Source organism: Onthophagus taurus, chromosome 11, assembly GCF_036711975.1.
Source record: "Onthophagus taurus isolate NC chromosome 11, IU_Otau_3.0, whole genome shotgun sequence".
Lineage (NCBI taxonomy): Eukaryota > Metazoa > Arthropoda > Insecta > Coleoptera > Scarabaeidae > Onthophagus > Onthophagus taurus.
The window spans coordinates 11,015,004-11,034,746 of NC_091976.1; the positions used below are offsets into that span (position 1 = coordinate 11,015,004).

The following is a 19,743-nucleotide window of genomic DNA, read 5'->3' on the forward strand; positions in this document are numbered from 1 at the left end:
AATTTTTTTTGTTTGGGAGAGATTTGATTCGTTAACGATAAAATGTTTTCTTGGGATTTAAGCGTCACGTTAAAGTTTTTTTTTTTGGGTATATATTGAGACGAGTTTTGGGAAACGGTCTCTTTTTAAAACGTACGCCCAGTGAGAACCACCTCGTATGAATTTTTAGCTTAAGACGACATTTTTGAGATTTAGTAAAATTTTGTTGGGTCGATTGCCATTCCGAAGATTTCGGATTTATCATTCGAAGGGGGAAAATCGGGAATAATTAGTTTTGGTTCCTGATTACGGATTGATTCCGGATGTTAGATTACTTTCACGCTGAAACGTTATATTGGGCATAGACCTCGTCGAACTTGAGGTGAGCGTTTATTTTTTTTTGTTCATTAAATAGTTTTCAGAATAAAAAAAAAATTAAATCTTAAATTTTATTTGTTTTTCAATTTAATCTAATCGAGGGATTGTAATTCCTAGGTCTTTTTTTTTTGGGGAGAGAAATTCTATTTTTTTTGGGGTTTCTTTTTTTTTCTGATGCGGACTCCGAAACCACGATTACCTGTAAGGAAGACTTCGATTAATTCGACGGCATAAATCCATTTCCGTTACCACTTACCTAGGACTCGAAGGAAGTTGCTGACATCTCCAATTTACCTCGAATAAGTTGATATAACCAGAAGACTAAGGTCAGATTTTTTTTTGTTGGCTGAACTTCTTTGAGAGTTTAGTTTTTTTTGTTAAAATCTTTTGTTTAAAAAAAAAAAAAAAAGAAAAGGGGAGATTAATAGATATATTGAATTTTTTTTTCTATTATTAGAGAATTTATTTTTATATTATTTTTCCTAATTTTTTTTGATATTTTTTAATTTCCTTTGATTTTGTAAGAGAATTGTTAATTGGGGTTTTATTTTTTTTTTACTGCATTTATTTTGTGTTTTATGAAAAGCACACTCCGACACAAGATCTTGGGGTTGTGGGGTGTTTATGAGTATTTTGAACTCAGTTCAGGTATTATTTTTTTTTATTTTTGGTTTAATTTTGGCCCCGATTAAATTCTTATTTAAAAGTTTTTCTTTGATTTTCGATTCATTTAATTATTATATTTCAAGTTTTTTTATTATTCAAGTTTAAAAATTATAGTATTATTTCTTTTGTTATTATTTCTTTTCATTTATTTTATTCTAATATATTTCAAATTGATCTTATACTTACCTGCATTTATTTTCTGTGTGTGTGTTTGATAATTTATGTTGGTTTCATTCCGATATTTAATTTACCACTTCTCGTTCAGTGCCGGTTGCGGATTGTCGGAACGGGTGGCGCCTCTAAAAAAGAATCGAACCCCCCCCTTCTCCGCAGAAGTATAAGCCGGGGAGTCCGCAATATAATCGGGTGTTCGGAATTCAATCGTTATTTTTTTTTGTCTGCGTTTTGTAATATTAAGAAATTAGAGGCGTTACACCGCATAATGTGGAGGAGCCATTTCAAAATCGTCAGGATTCTGGTGTACAATTTGCAAAAGACTTGGATTAATATCTTCTTCTTATAATTTTAAATACAATTCCGGTTTAATTTTCGGTTAGGAATATTGGTCCCACGATGTGATTTCCCAATATGCCTGTCCAAACATTTATTTTCTTGGGAAATTGAGTGTTAACTTCACGATATTCATGTGGATTAAAATCACTCTAGTAACGTATATTTTGCCGATGCAATTTTCCATCCAAAAAGAAAGTACATTCATCACTGAAACAAATCTAAAAATATTTCCCCGCCGTTGTTGGACCCACATCACACGTTGATGCGATAGCAGCAGACGACATCATGCACGCATTAACTACTTCTGTTAACATCTGCACTTGTGTGTCTTCAGAAATCGAACGACGACCAGTTCTTTTGCGGTCTTCGAGGCTTCCAGTTTCCAAAAACTTATTTACAAGTTCTCTTAAATATTTTCGACTAATTGGATGTTCAGGAAATCGTTCATTAAATTGTCGCTCTGTTTCATGTACATTTCTGTCAGCACGAGCGAATATTAAAATTCCTCCGATTTTGTGCTCTAAACTCCTTCTAGCCATTTTGATCTCGCCTTTCTTTGGTTATACTTGGTCGGGTAGAATTCCAAGATAGAAATGAAGGACAATATTTGCATGCTGCCTTAAATACAAAATTTCAAGGTACCTAGAAACTTTAAAATTGTTGTTATGACAATTTTTTCTTAGAAGTTTTAAAAAGAAATTTCTTTTTATCCTTTTCTTGCATTGATTGTTTCATAAAAACATTCTAAAAAAATTGCCGATTTTAACCCTGCTTAACCCGAGCGTAGACCGACCTTTAATTGACCGTCCACCATTTATCTGGCCCATTGTATCTCGACAGGTAGTCAACGAAGATACGTTGGTTTTTCCGGCGAAATTTCGCATTTTGTTTAATATTTATGCAAAAAACTAATAAACCGATATTTGATTGTGAGGTATCGTTGGATTCGTATTGTTTTATTCTTTCGGAAGATACCATAATATACTGGGAGTTCCATTTAAAAAAACAAAGTTGATCCATTTTCCGGAAAAACTAAAAGTGATAGCAAAATTTTCCATAAGAAAATATTTGAGTTGATAAAATATAGAAACTGACGTTTTTTTGCTCATATTGATATCTCAATCTATTCAGAAGTTAAACAGGGGGGGGGGGTTACTTTACGCTAGCACTGTATAGTTATTGGTATAATATACGGTTGTTAAAAATCGTATCAAAGTTATAAAAGAGGGTAATTATTTTGAGCTCGAGGATCCAGATACCTGACTTTTCTTGTTTTTGACAAGCTTATTGATGTCAGGTATCATATTCGTTGTAGTTATTTTAAGAATCCCACAAAATTCCCTGATGTTTTCTGTTTTAATTTAGTTACAACACCCGAATGTTTGCCAGCCATGGCAGAGCGCCATCCGTAATTGTGCTGCTAAGTATATTCCAGTCGAGTTCATATTCTGCTATCAAATGCTCAATTGCAGAATAAATATCATTCGCTGTTGTAGTACCTGTCAATGGAACGCACTTTAATAGTTCTTCAGTTATTTCAAAGTTACTGTTCATACCTCGTGTAAAAGCAGCAAGTTGAGCTGTATCAACAGTATCAGTGCTCTCGTCAACAGCCAGATACCTATTTACCCCTACCCCCGCCCTTTCCCTTTCCTCATTCCTCACCAGACGAGAACTCCAGTTAATGATTGTATAACTGGAGTTGCACTGAGTGAGGTCCATGACAATCACACCTTTCCTACCTTACCCTGTTTATTTCCCCCATTTATTTTTCCTTAAGATAGATATCACACCTCCTCATCTATAATACCCTCACCCATTTCCCTTTCCCCTTATTCTCAACAGAAGAGAACTCCAGTTAATGATTGTATAACTGGTTTTGCACTGATTGAGATCCTTGACAATCACTCCTTTCCCCCCCTTACCCCGTTCTTCTGCTTTCAAATTTTCCCCGTGGTGATATCAACTCTCCTTATAGTTTGGATCATTTTTCAAATTTAAATTTGTATCCTTTCCCATTCCCGCCATTACCAACGTATTCCCATACACATGCGCATCCATCTTAAGGCGGCATTACACGGCGCGTGACTCGACGCGCGGCGCGTCGTGTGAATGGTTCGGCGCGACGAACTTAACGCCGCGCGTCTAGTCCCGTCGGCGTCGATAAGCGGTAAATTTTACACAGTTCAAAGGAAACGCGCCGCGCGTGGAGCGAACGTACACTCACACGGCGCGAGGGTTGCAAATTTACTGGTCGTTTTGGTGCCTATTGTTTAGTCACGTAGTAGCTGTATAGTAAACAACATGCCTTGGACAAACGAGATCATTTCCGAATGTTTAACCTTATACGAAAAAGAAACAATAATTTGGAACCCAAAACATGAGGAGCATAAAGATCGCAATCTTATCCATGATGCATGGATACGAATCCAGCAACAATTAAGTATTAATTGTAGCTTAACAGAATTAAAAAAGAAAAAAGATACTTTAATGGGGACATTCCGGAAATGTCATGCAAAAGTTAAAGGAAGCATGAAAACAGGAAGCGGGGCAGAAGATGTTTTTAAACCTGAATGGTTTGCCTATGAGCAAATGGCAAGGTTTCTCAATTCTACATATAATCCCAGAAAAACAAAATCTTCGGAGGTAATTATTATTTATTAACAGTACTTACAATATTAATTACTAATGTTATACTTCCGATAAAAAACTCTTATACATTTAAATTATTTCCGTCATACAACTAGTGTGACTACAACTAGTAAAATTAGTGTGAAATTATTGTTCAATTTTGGTCTTGCCATGGTACTGCGCCAGATGTTTTAAAATATTCTGCAAAAATGTCCCTAACATTTCTGGCTTCAATTCCAGCTTTTCTAGCTACTTTTCGAAGTGGAAGCATAGATGTAATGTTGTTATCTTCATTTCGCCATGATCCACCTTGAAATTCGCCATTTAGTTCTCCATCGAACGCACCATTTGGGGTATACAATATTCTTGAGGTCTTACTTTTTCTCAAATAGTTATGTAATAAAACGCAACACATTACAATATTTATAGCCTTCTCTGGTGATAGTAGTATTGGTTTTCTAAGTACTCTGAAAACAGCCGACATAATGCCAAAAACATTTTCTACAATACGACGAGCACTTGAGAGACGATAGTTGAAAATTCTTTCCTTAGTTCCTTTGTTATGGACACCAGCATAAGGTCAGAAAAAGAAAGACGTATGGATGAGGCGTACAATTATTTAAAATCTATAAAAGAAAAGTCTATCGACGATGAATGCTCCTTGTTCTCTGAACTACTATGTCAAAAACTGAGAGCTTTGGACAAGAACATACGTGACAATGCTATGCATGAGATTGATTACCTAATGTTTCGTTTAAAGCAACAACAGTTTCAGTTTGTTCAACCATCCAATTCTCAAACATCTTATTCTCAAGCATACTCACAGCACCCATCATTTGCTCACCGTAGCTTTCACACATTTTCAAGCTTTTCCCCTTTGTATTCTCACTCTCAATCTTCTCCTTATTCTCAAACATCCTCGGGGTTTTCGCCTTCTCCTTGTTCTCCACCATTACCAGAATTTTTGCCATCTCCTGATTCCCATGCTCAATCATCCACAGAATCATCACAATCATCTACTCATTCTCAGCCATTCTTAATAACACAACAAGCTTTTCAATCGCGGTCGCAATAATATTCTAAAACCCTACATTTATTTCTCCTTGTAATGTGTCTATCAACGCACTGCAAACTTCATCGACGCATTTTGAGACGGTCTGCGGAGAAAATTTGAATAAATAAGATAGACTTGCGTAGCTGTCCCCAGTTGCTAGAAACCTCAGTGCCACAGCCAACCTTTCTTGTACCGGAATGCACTTTCTCATGTTAGTGTCCATTTTTGATATTCGTTGCCCAATTTTATTAATGAAAAATTCAAAATCTGCTGCAGACATTCTACAAAAATTGAAGAATTTTCCAGAAGGTTCACTGTTTAAATCGTACAACATGTCACTAGCGTTGTATCTAAAAATACATTTATAAAAATAATAAAATAAAACATTTCATATTTTTTTCAAATTTACCTGCATCGACTTTTATTGTGCGACGCCAACCACCACCTTTTTCTTTTCTTTTTTTTTGTAAATCATCACTTTCGGTGTTTAATAAAATATAGCAAGCTGCTGCGCAACCGGCCATTCGTTCTCGACGCCTCAACATTTTCAAATGTGAATATAGCGATGTGAAATGTGCGAAGCGTGGAGTGCCGCGCGGCGAGCGCGGCACTCCACGCTTCGCACGCCAGCCAAAATTCCTCAATAGTGTAGTATAGTAGTAGTCAATAGTAGTAAACAAGATAAAGTAGGCAAGCGTTCAAAGATCGAACGTGATAGAGCCGTCACGTCAAAGATACGACCTGGGGGCCGGATGCGACCCGCGATCGCAATGTGTCACAGAAAGAAGAATCCTGTTTTTTAGAGCTTTTAGACTTCACTCGATTCCTCTACGGAAGTTTTAAAAAGCGCACACTACATTTATAAGTAATTTCAAGGGCAGCGCGTGCCTAGACAAGCGAGAGAGATAGACAGTGACGCCATCTCTTAGCAACAAGTGGATATACCCTATTAATTTTGTTGAGAACAATAGAATGTTCCACGCTCTTCGAGTCTAGACTAGAACCTTCCTTATCGATATAAAAGGAGTGCGTCACCGCAACGTGAGTCAGTTGAGTCGAGTAATCGAAGCTATACGGTCGGAGAAGGATTTTAGTTGTACTGTGAAGTAGTGATTATGAAGGTATTGTACATTTGTTTGTGTCGTGCGCGTGCGATATCCATAATTGTTGTGTCGAGTTCCATAATTGTTACGATTTTGGCATAATGTCACAAAAACGTAAAGTTGATAGTGAGTGCAGAGTTTTTCAGTCTAAATGGGAAATTGCATATTTTTTCATACTATGGAAAGGTAACCCACTGTGTTTGATTTGCAATCAAACAGTTGCTGCTGTTTGTAAGGAGTTTAACTTGAAGAGACACTATGATACGAATCATAAATCAAAATTCGATTGTTACACTGAAAAAATAAGAATGAACACATTGTCATCTTTAAAATCTAAACTTCAAGGTCAACAATCGATGTTTATTACAGCTAATACTGAGAGCGAAGATGCCCTGAAATCAAGTTTTATTATTGCATTAGAAATCGCGAAGAACCTTTCGCTGATGGTGATTTTATTAAAGACTGTATGTTGAAAGTTGCTGATGTTTCATTTCCATTTCAAAAGTCAATAATTCAAAATATTTCGCTGTCAAGAAACACTGTTGCTTCAAGAATAAATGATTTATCTCAAAATTTGGTTCTTTAACTGAAGGAGAAAATTAAGGAATTTACGAACTTTTCACTGGCTAAATAAATTCGAAAATTGTGTTACAACTGGTTTATTTTAAGTTTAAGTTCAACCTGACATGTTTCGGTCTTTTAAATGACCATCATCGGAGGTCTACAAGTAATAACATATATTAGAAGAGTATACAGATAACAAAATATATAAATTGAGGTTATGTTGTTAAGAACATTGAAATAAATCCAGTAAATCATCAAAAATATTATAAAACATACTCACATCGTAAAAAGGATATATGAGGAACAACATACAATAAAGTAGAATAACTGCTAGCAGATGTGTGTGGAAGATGTCTTTGTGGATAGTAACAGGATAACCGGAAACCACGTTAAAGTTGAAGGTTAGGATGTACTGTAAAGGTGGCATTACACGGCGTGTAGAGTTACGCGCCTGGCGTGCAAAGCGTGGAGTGCCGCGCGGCAAGCGCGCCTGGGCGATCACGATCAGACGGCTTGTAAAATGGCAAGCTTCGGGCCGTGCGGCAATTCTGGCGCGGCGATTCTCCTCTATATTCACATTTGAAAATGTTGAGGCGTCGAGAACGAATGGCCGGTTGCACAGCAGCTTGCTATATTTTATTAAACACCGAAAGTGATGATTTATATTAGTTATTATATTAGTTATTATTAGTTATTATTAGTTATTATTAGTTATTATTAGTTATTATTAGTTATTATTAGTTATTATTAGTTATTATTAGTTATTATTAGTTATTATTAGTTATTATTAGTTATTATTAGTTATTATTAGTTATTATTAGTTATTATTAGTTATTATTAGTTATTATTAGTTATTATTAGTTATTATTAGTTATTATTAGTTATTATTAGTTATTATTAGTTATTATTAGTTATGGGGATCTCAAACCCCCAAAGGAACTTTTAAAGTACTTTAAAGACACTCAAATTATCTATAATCACGATAATTATCAGAAGGCCAATCAGTACAATTGCGGCCATTTATGTATAAAATTCCTACTTCAAACAGGAAACGGGTCATATGTATGACGATGTCACAGACGTTCACACTGGTTGGTATGAAGAGCGAAATTTCTGAGGAATACTTTCCACCTATACAATTGGATAGTAGTATAGATTCGCCGATTCTAGAACCTCCTCCTCGAACCTGCGTTCTAGGAGGAGGTTCTTGAATCGACAAATTTTTTGGGGGTCAGAGGAGGTTCGATGAGAAGAGGAGGAGGTCATTAACTTGAGAAGGTCATGTTATTTTGACGAAATTATTAAAAATTTATCTTTATTTATTATAAAAATTGTGACATCATTCCCTCCTTTATTTCTAAAACTCCAATTATAACGACGTTTCGGGAAATGTTCCCATCATCAGGTTAATAATACTCTCATCTAAAGAAACACGAATCACTAAATTAAAAATAACATAATTACTATCACAAACATGAAAAACTCTCCATACACTTAAATCACAAAAGATTTTTTGTTTAGTTTATAGAATATGATTCTTACCTAAGACTATTCATCAATTTTTATCATTAATTGTTTCGTAAATTTATTCCGATACATCTTATCATGCTTACGAATCAAGTCTAAGAGAAATTTTCATACAAGGTCAGATAACAATTGTATTCCTTTGTCCGAAACCTGTTTTCTCTCCCATATTCTATTATATCACTAATTTATTTAAAATATCCGCATAATGTGCCCCTATTCTTCCAACATCGGTTTTAAAATTAACTGATTTATTATTATTTTTTGTTATGAAGATTGACTCTAAATTTTTCCTTATTTCTATGTTTTTATTTGTTGTTAATATCTTAGGATTATCGAAATCAAACTTATGATTTAAAGTTACAGAATGTTGGCACAATGCTGTTTTGTTTTGAATTTTTATTTGTTTAGTATCGTATTTGTGTTGTTGTATTCGTTTTTTAAGATGTTGTTTTGATTCCCGTATATATATTTTATTACAATCAATGCAATTTAATTGGTATATAGTATCTACTTTATCTAAAGTTTTGATTTTGTCCTTCATGTTTGATATTAAGGTGCCGATTTTGTTGTTATTGTATTTAGCGAATTTTATTTCGGATATTTCATACTTTTTAAAGATGTTCGTTATTTTATTTGTTAGTGCTGGTATATATTTGATTTTACAAAATTCTTTATTATGAGTACTTTTGCTATTAATTCCTTGAGTACTACCATCGTTTTCCTGACAAATCTGCTCTATATTACTCTGTCTAGGTATGAATTGTGTAATTAATTATTGTCTAAAAATTGGCTTATTCTTTTTGTTCATATCTCCTTTCCCATTTTCTGCATCTGCATTCCCAGCTTTTTGATGATTATCTTGTGGGGTTGTGGGATTAAAAACAAAAGATTATTTATTGACTGCATAAAGTTATGCACTTTTAATAATTACTTCACATATAATGAAACATATTATAGGCAAATCTTTGGATTACCAATGGGGTCGAGTTTAAGTGTAAATTTAAGCGGGATAATTTTAAATCATTTATTAGACACACAGTTGAATAAAACACCAATAAAACCTTTGTTGATAACGAAGTATATAGATGATCTATTGATTATCTTGCCCAAAGGACAATATTCCCAATTGTTGGATGTTTTTAATGATTTTAATGATAGATTGAAATTCACGGTGAAAATACCGAAACAATCACAAATAAATTTTTTGGATATGTCAATTATCATCGATAATGACAATAACATAATAAGGACGAAATGGTATAAAAAAGATAAAAGCAGTGATAGACTATTGAATTACCATAGTAATCACCCAAAGTGGCAAATTATAAACACGATGAACAATTATATATATAGAGCGATATAATTGACAGATAAACCCTTTTTGAAAGAAATAAAACAAAAAATTTATGATATTTTGTTAAATAATTTTTATCCCAAGCACTTGATCAATAACTCATGGTTGACGATACTAAATAATATACAAAGACTGGAAGTCACAACAAATAACACAACCCCACAAGATAATCATCAAAAAGCTGGGAATGCAGATGCAGAAAATGGGAAAGGAGATATGAACAAAAAGAATAAGCCAATTTTTAGACAATCCTTAATTATACAATTCATACCTAGACAGAGTAATATAGAGCAGATTTGTCAGGAAAACGATGGTAGTACTCAAGGAATTAATAGCAAAAGTACTCATAATAAAGAATTTTGTAAAATCAAATATATACCAGCACTAACAAATAAAATAACGAACATCTTTAAAAAGTATGAAATATCCGAAATAAAATTCGCTAAATACAATAACAACAAAATCGGCACCTTAATATCAAACATGAAGGACAAAATCAAAACTTTAGATAAAGTAGATACCATATACCAATTAAATTGCATTGATTGTAATAAAATATATATAGGGGAATCAAAACAACATCTTAAAAAACGAATACAACAACACAAATACGATACTAAACAAATAAAAATTCAAAACAAAACAGCTTTGTGCCAACATTCTGTAACTTTAAATCATAAGTTTGATTTCGATAATCCTAAGATATTAAGAACAAATAAAAACATACAAATAAGGAAAAATTTAGAGTCAATCTTCATAACAAAAAATAATAATAAAACAGTTAATTTTAAAACCGATGTAGGAAGAATAGGGGCACATTATGCGGATATTTTAAATAAATTAGTGATATAATAGAATATGGGAGAGAAAACAGGTTTCGGACAAAGGAATACAATTGTTCTCTGACCTTGTATGAAAATTTCTCTTAGACTTGATTCGTAAGCATGATAAGATGTATCGGAATAAATTTAAGAAACAATTAATGATAAAAATTGATGAATAGTCTTAGGTAAGAATCATATTCTATAAACTAAACAAAAAATCTTTTGTGATTTAAGTGTATGGAGATTGTTTTTCATGTTTGTAATAGTAATTATGTTATTTTTAATTTAGTGATTCGTGTTTCTTTAGATGAGAGTATTATTAACCTGATGATGGGAACATTTCCCGAAACGTCGTTATAATTGGAGTTTTAGAAATAAAGGAGGGAATGATGTCACAATTTTTATAATAAAATATACCAAAGCCTCCATAAACTAAAAATTATATATCTTTATTTATTTATTTAAGTCATGTTATTTTGAGAAAGTTATTAAAAATTTATCTTTATATGTATGTTTACCTAGATGAAAACAATGACTATGTTTATCCTTCGCCTGGTTTCGTCGTTCCTGGAGTCTCTGAACGGATCTTCGTCAATGAACATCTCTCTCCTGAAAATAAAAGACTGCTGAAACTTACTAGGGACGCGGCCCGTTCTAAAGGCTTTAAATACAGTTGGGTGTCATAGGGGTCAATCTTCGTTCGGCGCAACGATAAGTCTAAGGCTGTTCCAATTAAATCCCTATTTGATCTTGAAAGACTCGACGGAAACTAATGGAACTAAGTGTTTATTACCAGAATGTACGCGGCTTAAGATCCAAGACCAACACACTCTTCTTGAAGACTAGTGACTCTGAATTCGACTTTGTTTGTCTCACTGAAACTTATTTGAATAGCTCAGTTCATGATGGCGAATTATTTGGCGCTCAATACACCGTTTTCCGTCGGGACCGTGAGTCTACACTGTCAAGCAAAAAAGATGGTGGCGGCGTTTTGATCGCTATAAGATCAACAATCGACTGTTTTAGACTTGCTGAAAGTGCGTCCGCTGAAGATCTGTGGCTTTCTGTGCAGTGCGGTGGTACTCGGTTGCTGCTTTGTTGTGTTTATCTCCCACCCGCGGACTTTGACTCGCTTGACGCATTTCTGGTAACTTTGCATCGCGTTTGCGACCACTACCCTGACCATAAGATTTTGATTTTTGGTGATTTTAATCTACCTCATATTTCATGGTATTCGTCGCAATCGCTTGGTTTATTGCCATCGAGTGCCAATGATGCTCGTTCACGATTGTTTTTAACTTCGTTTTCTTATTGTAATTTTGAGCAGTTCAACGGCGTACGTAATGCTAACGACAGAACCTTGGACCTTATTCTTAGTAACTCCCATAACATCTCTGATTTTTCTCAAAGCCTTGATCCACTTTTGCACGCGGACACCCATCATCCTGCTTTAACTTTTTCAATTAAATTTAATTTATTGCATTCCCTCTGCGAAAACTGCTGGCGTAAATATCTTTTTCACAAGGCTAACTATACAGGTATCCGTACATCACTCGCGTCTGTAGACTGGGGTGCGGCTATTAGTCACTTACCAGTTGACGAGGCGCTTGAAGTGTTTTATTCAGTTGTTCGCGGAGCAGTTGATGAATTTATTCCTCACAAAATTACTTTTAAATGCAGATTTCCTAACTGGTATTCCCTGCCAACGATCAAGGCCATTAAGGAAAAATTAAAATTTCACAAAAAATGGAAGACTACAGGTAATCGCCTTCACTATGAAACCTTTCGTCTGCTCCGTACTCGGTCTAAAACTTTAATTGCAGCTGATTATAAGCTATACTTAGAGGCTACACAGACTAGCTTGTCCGATAATCCTAACAGTCTGTGGTCTTTTATTAAATCGAGGAAAAAAGGCAGCATGAGTATTCCCAGTAAGATATCGTATGGTGATCGAGTGGTTGAGGGTGGGGAGGAAATTTGCAAACTGTTTGTTGACTATTTTAGTTCTGCCTTTGTTGATGGAACTTTAGTTGATATCCGCGACTGCTCTTCTTCGGAAATCGCACCTTGGTTCTTACGTGATGATATTCTACAGGCGTTGTCACTTGTGAATCCTAGAGCGGGTGCGGGTCCGGACGGCCTACCAGGCGTGCTTTTTCGTGAGTGTGCATCAGTGCTTACTGAACCACTTTTTTACATTTTCAATACTTCTCTGCGAACGGCTATTTTCCCATCCGAATGGAAAAAAGCTCTAATACTGCCCATCCATAAGGCTGGCGACCGAAATTTAGTCGTCAACTACAGACCTATTTCTATTCTGTCAATTGCCTCTAAGATCTTTGAACGTCTAGTTTACGATCTGCTTTTCTTTAAGGTCAAATCTTACATAATCCCGGAGCAACACCGCTTTTTTCGTGGCAGGTCAGTGGAGTCTAACCTAATCACATTTTCTATTTTATACTGAATGCTCTAGACAAAAATTACCAGGTGGATGACGTATATACAGACTACAGTAATGCCTTTGACAGAATAGATCACGGAATTCTTTTTAAGAAACTCTTTAATTATGACATCCCTGTTGGTTTGATTTATTGGTTATCTTCTTACATCTCTAGCAGATCACAAGCTGTTACCATTAATGGCTATCGCTCTTCCTTCAAAGAGATAACTTCCGGTGTGGCGCAAGGCAGTGATTTGGGACCGTTGTTGTTTCTGCTATATATCAATGACATTCATGCGTGTTTTCATTACTCCAAGTTTCTGCTATACGCTGACGATAGCAAAATATTTACCACGATTTGTTCACCTGACGACTGCGAAAAATTGCAGGAGGACTTGGTCCGATTACAGGCTTATTGTGTAAACAACAATCTTTTCATCAATCACGATAAATGCACGAAAATTACATTTACACGCAAACGCTATCCCATTGTTTTCGATTATTCCCTCGGCCCTAATACTCTTATACCATCTGATTGTGTTCGAGATCTTGGGGTTCTCTTTGATTGTAAACTTGCGTTTTCAGCTCATCTCGATTTTATTGTTAATAAGGCCTCTCGCATGTTCGGATTTATTTGTCGTGTCTCCCGTCCTTTTACTAACTTATCCTGTATTCGTTCTCTTTACTTCGCCTTCGTTTCTTCTATCCTTAACTATGCATCTTCTGTTTGGAACCCTCAATACCATATATACATTGATCGACTAGAACAAGTTCAAAAACGTTTTCTTCGGTACCTATCGCGAAAATTCTACTTACCATACTGTGATTACGCACAGCAATGCTTAATATTTGGAGTCCCTCAACTCTCTTCCAGGCGCATTAGTAACGATTTAATGCTGCTTTATAAAGTGAGTAACGGCACTGTTGACTGCTCCGCGATTCTATCTCAGTTACAGTTTAGGATTCCTGTTCGACCATCCCGTGATTTATCGGTATTCTACGTGCCTTGTACCAATACAAATGCGTTTTCTAACTCCGTGGTCCCTCGTCTCATGTTTTCTTCATAACAATTTTTGTTCTGATTTAGACTTGTTTGCTACTCCCTGGTCTACATTTAGGAAATTGGTTAATGATCTCCCATGTGCATCTTGTGCGCCGTTTGACTTGCGACGTTAATTCTGTTTTTGATTGATTTTTTTTTTCAATATTTTTGATTATTAGTTTTGCTTAAGTTTCATTTTTTTGTTAAATTTTATTTCTGTTGCTATTTTTTTTGTTAACCTGTTTGAGATTTTTTTTGTTACTTATTGCTAAATTCTTGTTTTTAGTTTATAATATTGTATATTTTTAGTGGATGCTTCGCTGGGCTTGCCCCGTTTGCATCCCAAATAAAAAAATAAAATAAAATAAACTGTTAGAACATGTCTTCGATATATCTTTTAACTTATTATACACAAAAAGGTATACGGTTTTGAGTCATGTAGGTATACAAATAAGTGAGTCATGACCTACCTGCGGGATATTTTTTTATTTTATTATGTAAAGGTATACGGGGCTTTAAAATATGCGAGGAGGTTCTTAAATCGGCAAATTTTTATACGTTCGAGGAGGAGGTCAATTAACTTGATACTAGTAAGTGAGTCATGATCTACCTGCGAGATTTTTTTAATATATTATGCAAAGGTATACGGAGTTTAAAAATATATATGTATACAAACGCACTCGATGCATCCTCCTCCTCCCAATAAGTTTCAGGAGCGGTGAGGGTTTATAAACGCCTGCGAAATGTGGTATTGACGTAGTTCTTTCATAACGAGTAGAAGTGTACAACATTAAATTGTAAAATGGTCGTGTGTGAGGATTGTGGAAAAAGTTTTACTCGAGTTGACAATTTAAAAAGGCATCAACGATTATCTTGTATTGGCAAGAGAATCAAGCTTAACGCACCGCAAATTCCAAAAGCAGTAAAATGTGAGGCTTGCGATGATTATGTAAATAGACAATGTTACTCTGCACATTTACGAACAACGCACATAAGCGTAATGCTATTGTTATAATCATAAACATACAAATAATGATGGAGTGGAGAGAATCGCTGGAGCATTCAGCGATAAAATCGTCAGTTATCGAATAAGTGAAGAAGGTTTTTTTGTGGATTTGGATGAATTTTCACATAGAATTCGAGAAAAAATACTAAATCTGATACAAAACGCAATCGATATTCACCGAAATGTAAAATTAAATATGGAATGTTTTGGTTTGTATTTTTTACAATCAAAGGAAGACTGTGAAATAAAATCATTCAATACGAAAAATAAGGTAGTATCACTAGCGTCGGATCTATATAAAATATATAAGGAATTTATTGATGAAATTTCATCAAAAATGTCAGAATTCGAGGAACGTGATTCAGGTAAGCGCAATGAGACATGACATACCTATGCATTAAAAAAATAAATGTTTCAATCTTTTATTTAGGATGGACTTTAATGCAAATCCTCTATATAGAGTTAAATTTAAACAAATATAATCCTATAAGAGTATCTAATTATATCGATTTACCGTCGCAAATAAAAGCAAAGCATGCTGTGATAAATATACAAAACGCGGATGATGCATGTTTTGCATGGGCTGTAACATCCGCACTACATGAACCGAACGGTTTACCACAGAGGACATCTTCGTATCCGAATTACCTGGACTGCGGCTTAGACTATTCAAATATTGTTTTTCCAGTTAAATTACGTGATATACCTGTATTTGAAAAGCAGAACAAATTATCTATTAATGTATATGGAATAAATGAGTATTTTAAAGACGGTATTATGAATTATGACATAATTACAATGTATATATGTCGGCAAAAAGAAGAAAGACATATAAATTTATTATTGGTTACAAATGAAAGTAATGAAAAGTACATTTGCGATGGATGCTTGGTGTTCTTTACGTCAGAAAATAAACTTATCCGTCATCAAAGTGACGATTGCAGCAAGGTAAGGGCAATTTTACCAACAACAAATTTGAAAATAAATAAATATGGAAATGAAGAAAAGGAAAACATATTACAGTTCGAAAATTTTGAACGACAATTAAAAATACCGTTTGTGGTGTATGCAGGTTTTGAAGCATTACAGAAACCGATCGCCGATGCGGAAGCAACTGAACTTAACGATGATAATTCATACTCCGTCAAATGTTTCAAACACGAACCTTATGCATTTGCATATTATATAAAATGTTCTTATGACGAATCATTGTCGAAGTTTGAAATATATCGCGGTCGTAATGCTGCTCAAATTTTCATGAGCAAGTTGGAACATGACGTTTTGAATATATACAAAAATTATTTAAGCCAATCAAAAGAAATGCTCCCATTACCACCTATAGATAGATTAATACATGAGATGCCGGATATCTGTCACATTTGTTCGCACAAAATAAAAGAAGGTAATAAAATATGCGATCATGATCACCTAACTGGGTTGTATAGAGGACCATGCTGTATGTAACATCAATTATCAATTACCAAAGTTCATACCAATATTTTTTCACAATCTTTCGAACTACGATTGTCATATGTTTGTGAAAGATATGGCATTAAAAGAAGAAGACGTGGATGTTATAGCACAGAATAAAGAAAAGTACATATCATTTTCGAAAAAAATTATCGTGGGAGAAAACATTGACAACAAGGGAAAGCTAAGGCGGGTTCATATGAAATTGAGATTTGTAGATTCATTTAGGTTTATGGCTTTATCGCTAGAGAAGTTGGGTTCATTTTTGGAAGACAACCAATGCGTTCAAATCAGAAAATATTTTAGGAACGAAGAACAGTTTCGACTTATTCGACAGAAAGGAGTTTTTCCGTATTCTTTTGTAGATTCATTCGAAAAGCTGAATCTTTCCGCACTGCCAGATCGAAATAGTTTTTACAATCAATTATGCAACGATAGTATAACCGAAGAAAATTATTGTCGTGCACAAACGGTGTGGAACTTATTTAACTGTCGCACTTTAGGCGAATATAGCGATATTTATTTAACGTCTGACGTTTTACTTTTGGCGGACGTGTTTGAGAATTTCCGAACCATCTCGATGAAGTACTACTCTTTGGATCCATGTCATTACTTCACAGCGCCGGGCTTCGGTTGGGATGCGTTATTACGAATGACACGGGTAAAATTAGAATTATTAACGGACATAGACATGTTACACTTCTTTAAAAATGGTATTCGCGGTGGATTAAGTATGTGCACTAAACGCAGTGCGAAGGCTAACAATAAATTAATGATGGAATTTGATGAAACCAAAGACCCATCTTATATTTTGTATCTCGACGCTACGAATTTGTATGGACACGCAATGAGACGAAAATTACCGACGGGAGGATTTCGATGGCTATGAGATGAGGAGATTCAAAAGTTAGATATTTACAATACGGAAGACGATTCCGAAAAGGGTTACGTGTTCGAGGTAGATTAGAGTATCCGGAAGCAATACATGATGAACACAACGATTTACCATTTTGTCCAAAACGGATTGTACCCCTAGGTTCAAAAAATGCAAAGTTAATAGCAAATTTGGAAAATAAAAGAAAATACATCATTCATTACGTGAATCTAAAGCAGAGTCTCAAGTTCGGATTGAAACTAACGAAGATTTACAGAGTATTAGAATTTAAACAATCCAACTGGATGCGGAGCTACATCGATTTCAATTCATTACAAAGCAATGAATAACATCGTATACGGTAAGACAATGGAAAAGGTGGAAAAACGAGTGGATATAAGACTAGTTACCCACTGGGAATGTCGTCATAAGAAACCGGGTGTGGAAGCCCTAATAGCTAAACCAAATTTTAAATCTTCAAAAATATTTTGCGATAATTTGATAGCCGTTCAATTGAACGTCGCGGAAGTTCGTTATTGCAAACCGCTGTATGTGGGTTTCAGTATATTAGAGCTTTCGAAAACTGTAATGTACAGCTTCTTCTATGATTACTTAAAAGTTAAATATGGAAATAACATAACACTTTTATACACCGATACTGACTCCCTCATCCTAGAGATTACTACTCCCAATGTATATGAGAATATAAAAGAAAATATTGAATTTTTCGATACATCCAATTATCCGTTAGAGAATATACACAATATTCCTCGCGGTCGATCTGTGTTGGGAAGAATGAAAGATGAATATCCAAACAGGTGCATAACGTCACTTGTTGGAACAGGAGCTAAAGCGTGCTGCATCATCTTGTTGAATGATAATGTAAAAAAGGCTAAAGGAGTAAAGAAATATGTTATAGATAAACATTTAAGCGTGACCGATTATAAACGTGTGGTTGAATGTGGCGGATCGATTCATAAAAAAATGTACATTTTTAAGTCAGAATTTCATACTATGTATACCGAATTAAAGAATAAAATTGCTCTTTCATCGTGCGATGATAAACGATACATATTACCGAACGGATGTAATACATTGGCGTGGGGTCTGTGGTTGAGAAAAAGATTGAATGCGAATAAATGAATTTAATTTTAGAAAAAAATTGTAAAGAATAATAATAATAATAATGTATTTGTAATGTTCGATTGTTAATAAAGTCTTGTGAACTTTTATATAGGTCTTTATATACATATATACGTTTTAAAGAACGTTAGTTTTTGAGATCCAAGAATTATGAGACGAACCTAATCCTAACTATTTCACAAATGACTACACTTGATTTCCTTTTCGCTGTAGCACTTTTTCCACCAAGTAGACGTCAGGATATTTAACTTTTTGTAATTCTTCTCGATAAAAACCACCCATAATTTTTTCATTGGATGCATCTTTGAGCAGATATGTTGTTTTGAAAGTATTACGAATAGAATGTATTGTAAACACTTCGTTAGACCAATTGGGAGTATAGTTTTTGGTGAAGGCGTGTCGATGCTTGCTCACTCTGATGTGATCACCGACATTAAATTTTTTGATATAAGGATCAGCAATTTTTATGTAATTATAAACAGTTTTTAACAGTGTCGGTGCGTTTCTGTTATTTACCTCGCTAGGTTTCATTCCTATCGTCCTATGTACTTGGTTGTTATAATCCAAAATTAATTTGGGAAGCAATTCCAACCAACGATAGCTACCTTGCATACTAAATTCGTTCCACATTTTTTCTTTTATTGTTCTATTAAACCGTTCAACAATTGGTAGAAACTCTTTAAATTGGAAAATGAACTGTAGTGATTGATGTGATATCGTGACATGAGCTTCTTAAAATCCTCATTGTAAAATTCTTTTCCGTTGTCCGTTTGCAGATTCTTCGGTATGTTTTTCCGCTTTTCCGATAGAATTGTTTCCATAGCTCGCGTAACTTCTTTGCCAGTTTTGTTTTTTAGTGGTACAGCCCATCCATACTTTGAGAAAGCATTAATAACTGTTAGAATATACTTAAAATTACCATTTGCTTTTGAATAAGGTATCATCTCCACTAAATCAGCTTGAAATAAGTCCGTTAAACCTTTAATAATAACACGTCTGCGTTTATAATTTTTCCTCACGGACGCGTGCAACTCGTTTACTACGGACCTTTTAATATCGCTCATTTTCTGGATATTTCAATGAGCAGTTCTACCATAAATGGTTTCTTGAGTAAAGTGGTCTTCGTTCTGGGTTTGCAAACTATTTTACCTCCAAAGGAGAGAACATTTAACTTT

General features: G+C 34.6%; 3 protein-coding genes across 3 annotated transcripts; all 3 read left to right on the forward strand.

The window, feature by feature from the left end:
- Positions 1-3,840: 3,840 nt before the first annotated feature.
- On the forward strand, positions 3,841-4,200 carry LOC139432086 (uncharacterized). Its single transcript, XM_071200425.1, has one exon. It carries the CDS (start codon positions 3,841-3,843, stop codon positions 4,198-4,200), a length of 360 nt encoding a protein of 119 aa, XP_071056526.1.
- A 7,014-nt stretch (positions 4,201-11,214) lies between these two features.
- LOC139432087 (uncharacterized) lies at positions 11,215-13,029 on the forward strand. The gene is made up of 3 exons (XM_071200426.1): positions 11,215-12,353; positions 12,417-12,752; positions 12,968-13,029. Exons 1-3 carry the CDS (start codon positions 11,366-11,368, stop codon positions 13,027-13,029), a joined length of 1,386 nt encoding a protein of 461 aa, XP_071056527.1. The 5' UTR covers positions 11,215-11,365.
- Positions 13,030-15,418: 2,389 nt separating this feature from the next.
- LOC139432088 (uncharacterized) lies at positions 15,419-17,440 on the forward strand. Its single transcript, XM_071200427.1, has 3 exons — positions 15,419-15,446; positions 15,512-16,537; positions 16,626-17,440. Exons 1-3 carry the CDS (start codon positions 15,419-15,421, stop codon positions 17,438-17,440), a joined length of 1,869 nt encoding a protein of 622 aa, XP_071056528.1.
- Positions 17,441-19,743: the final 2,303 nt, after the last annotated feature.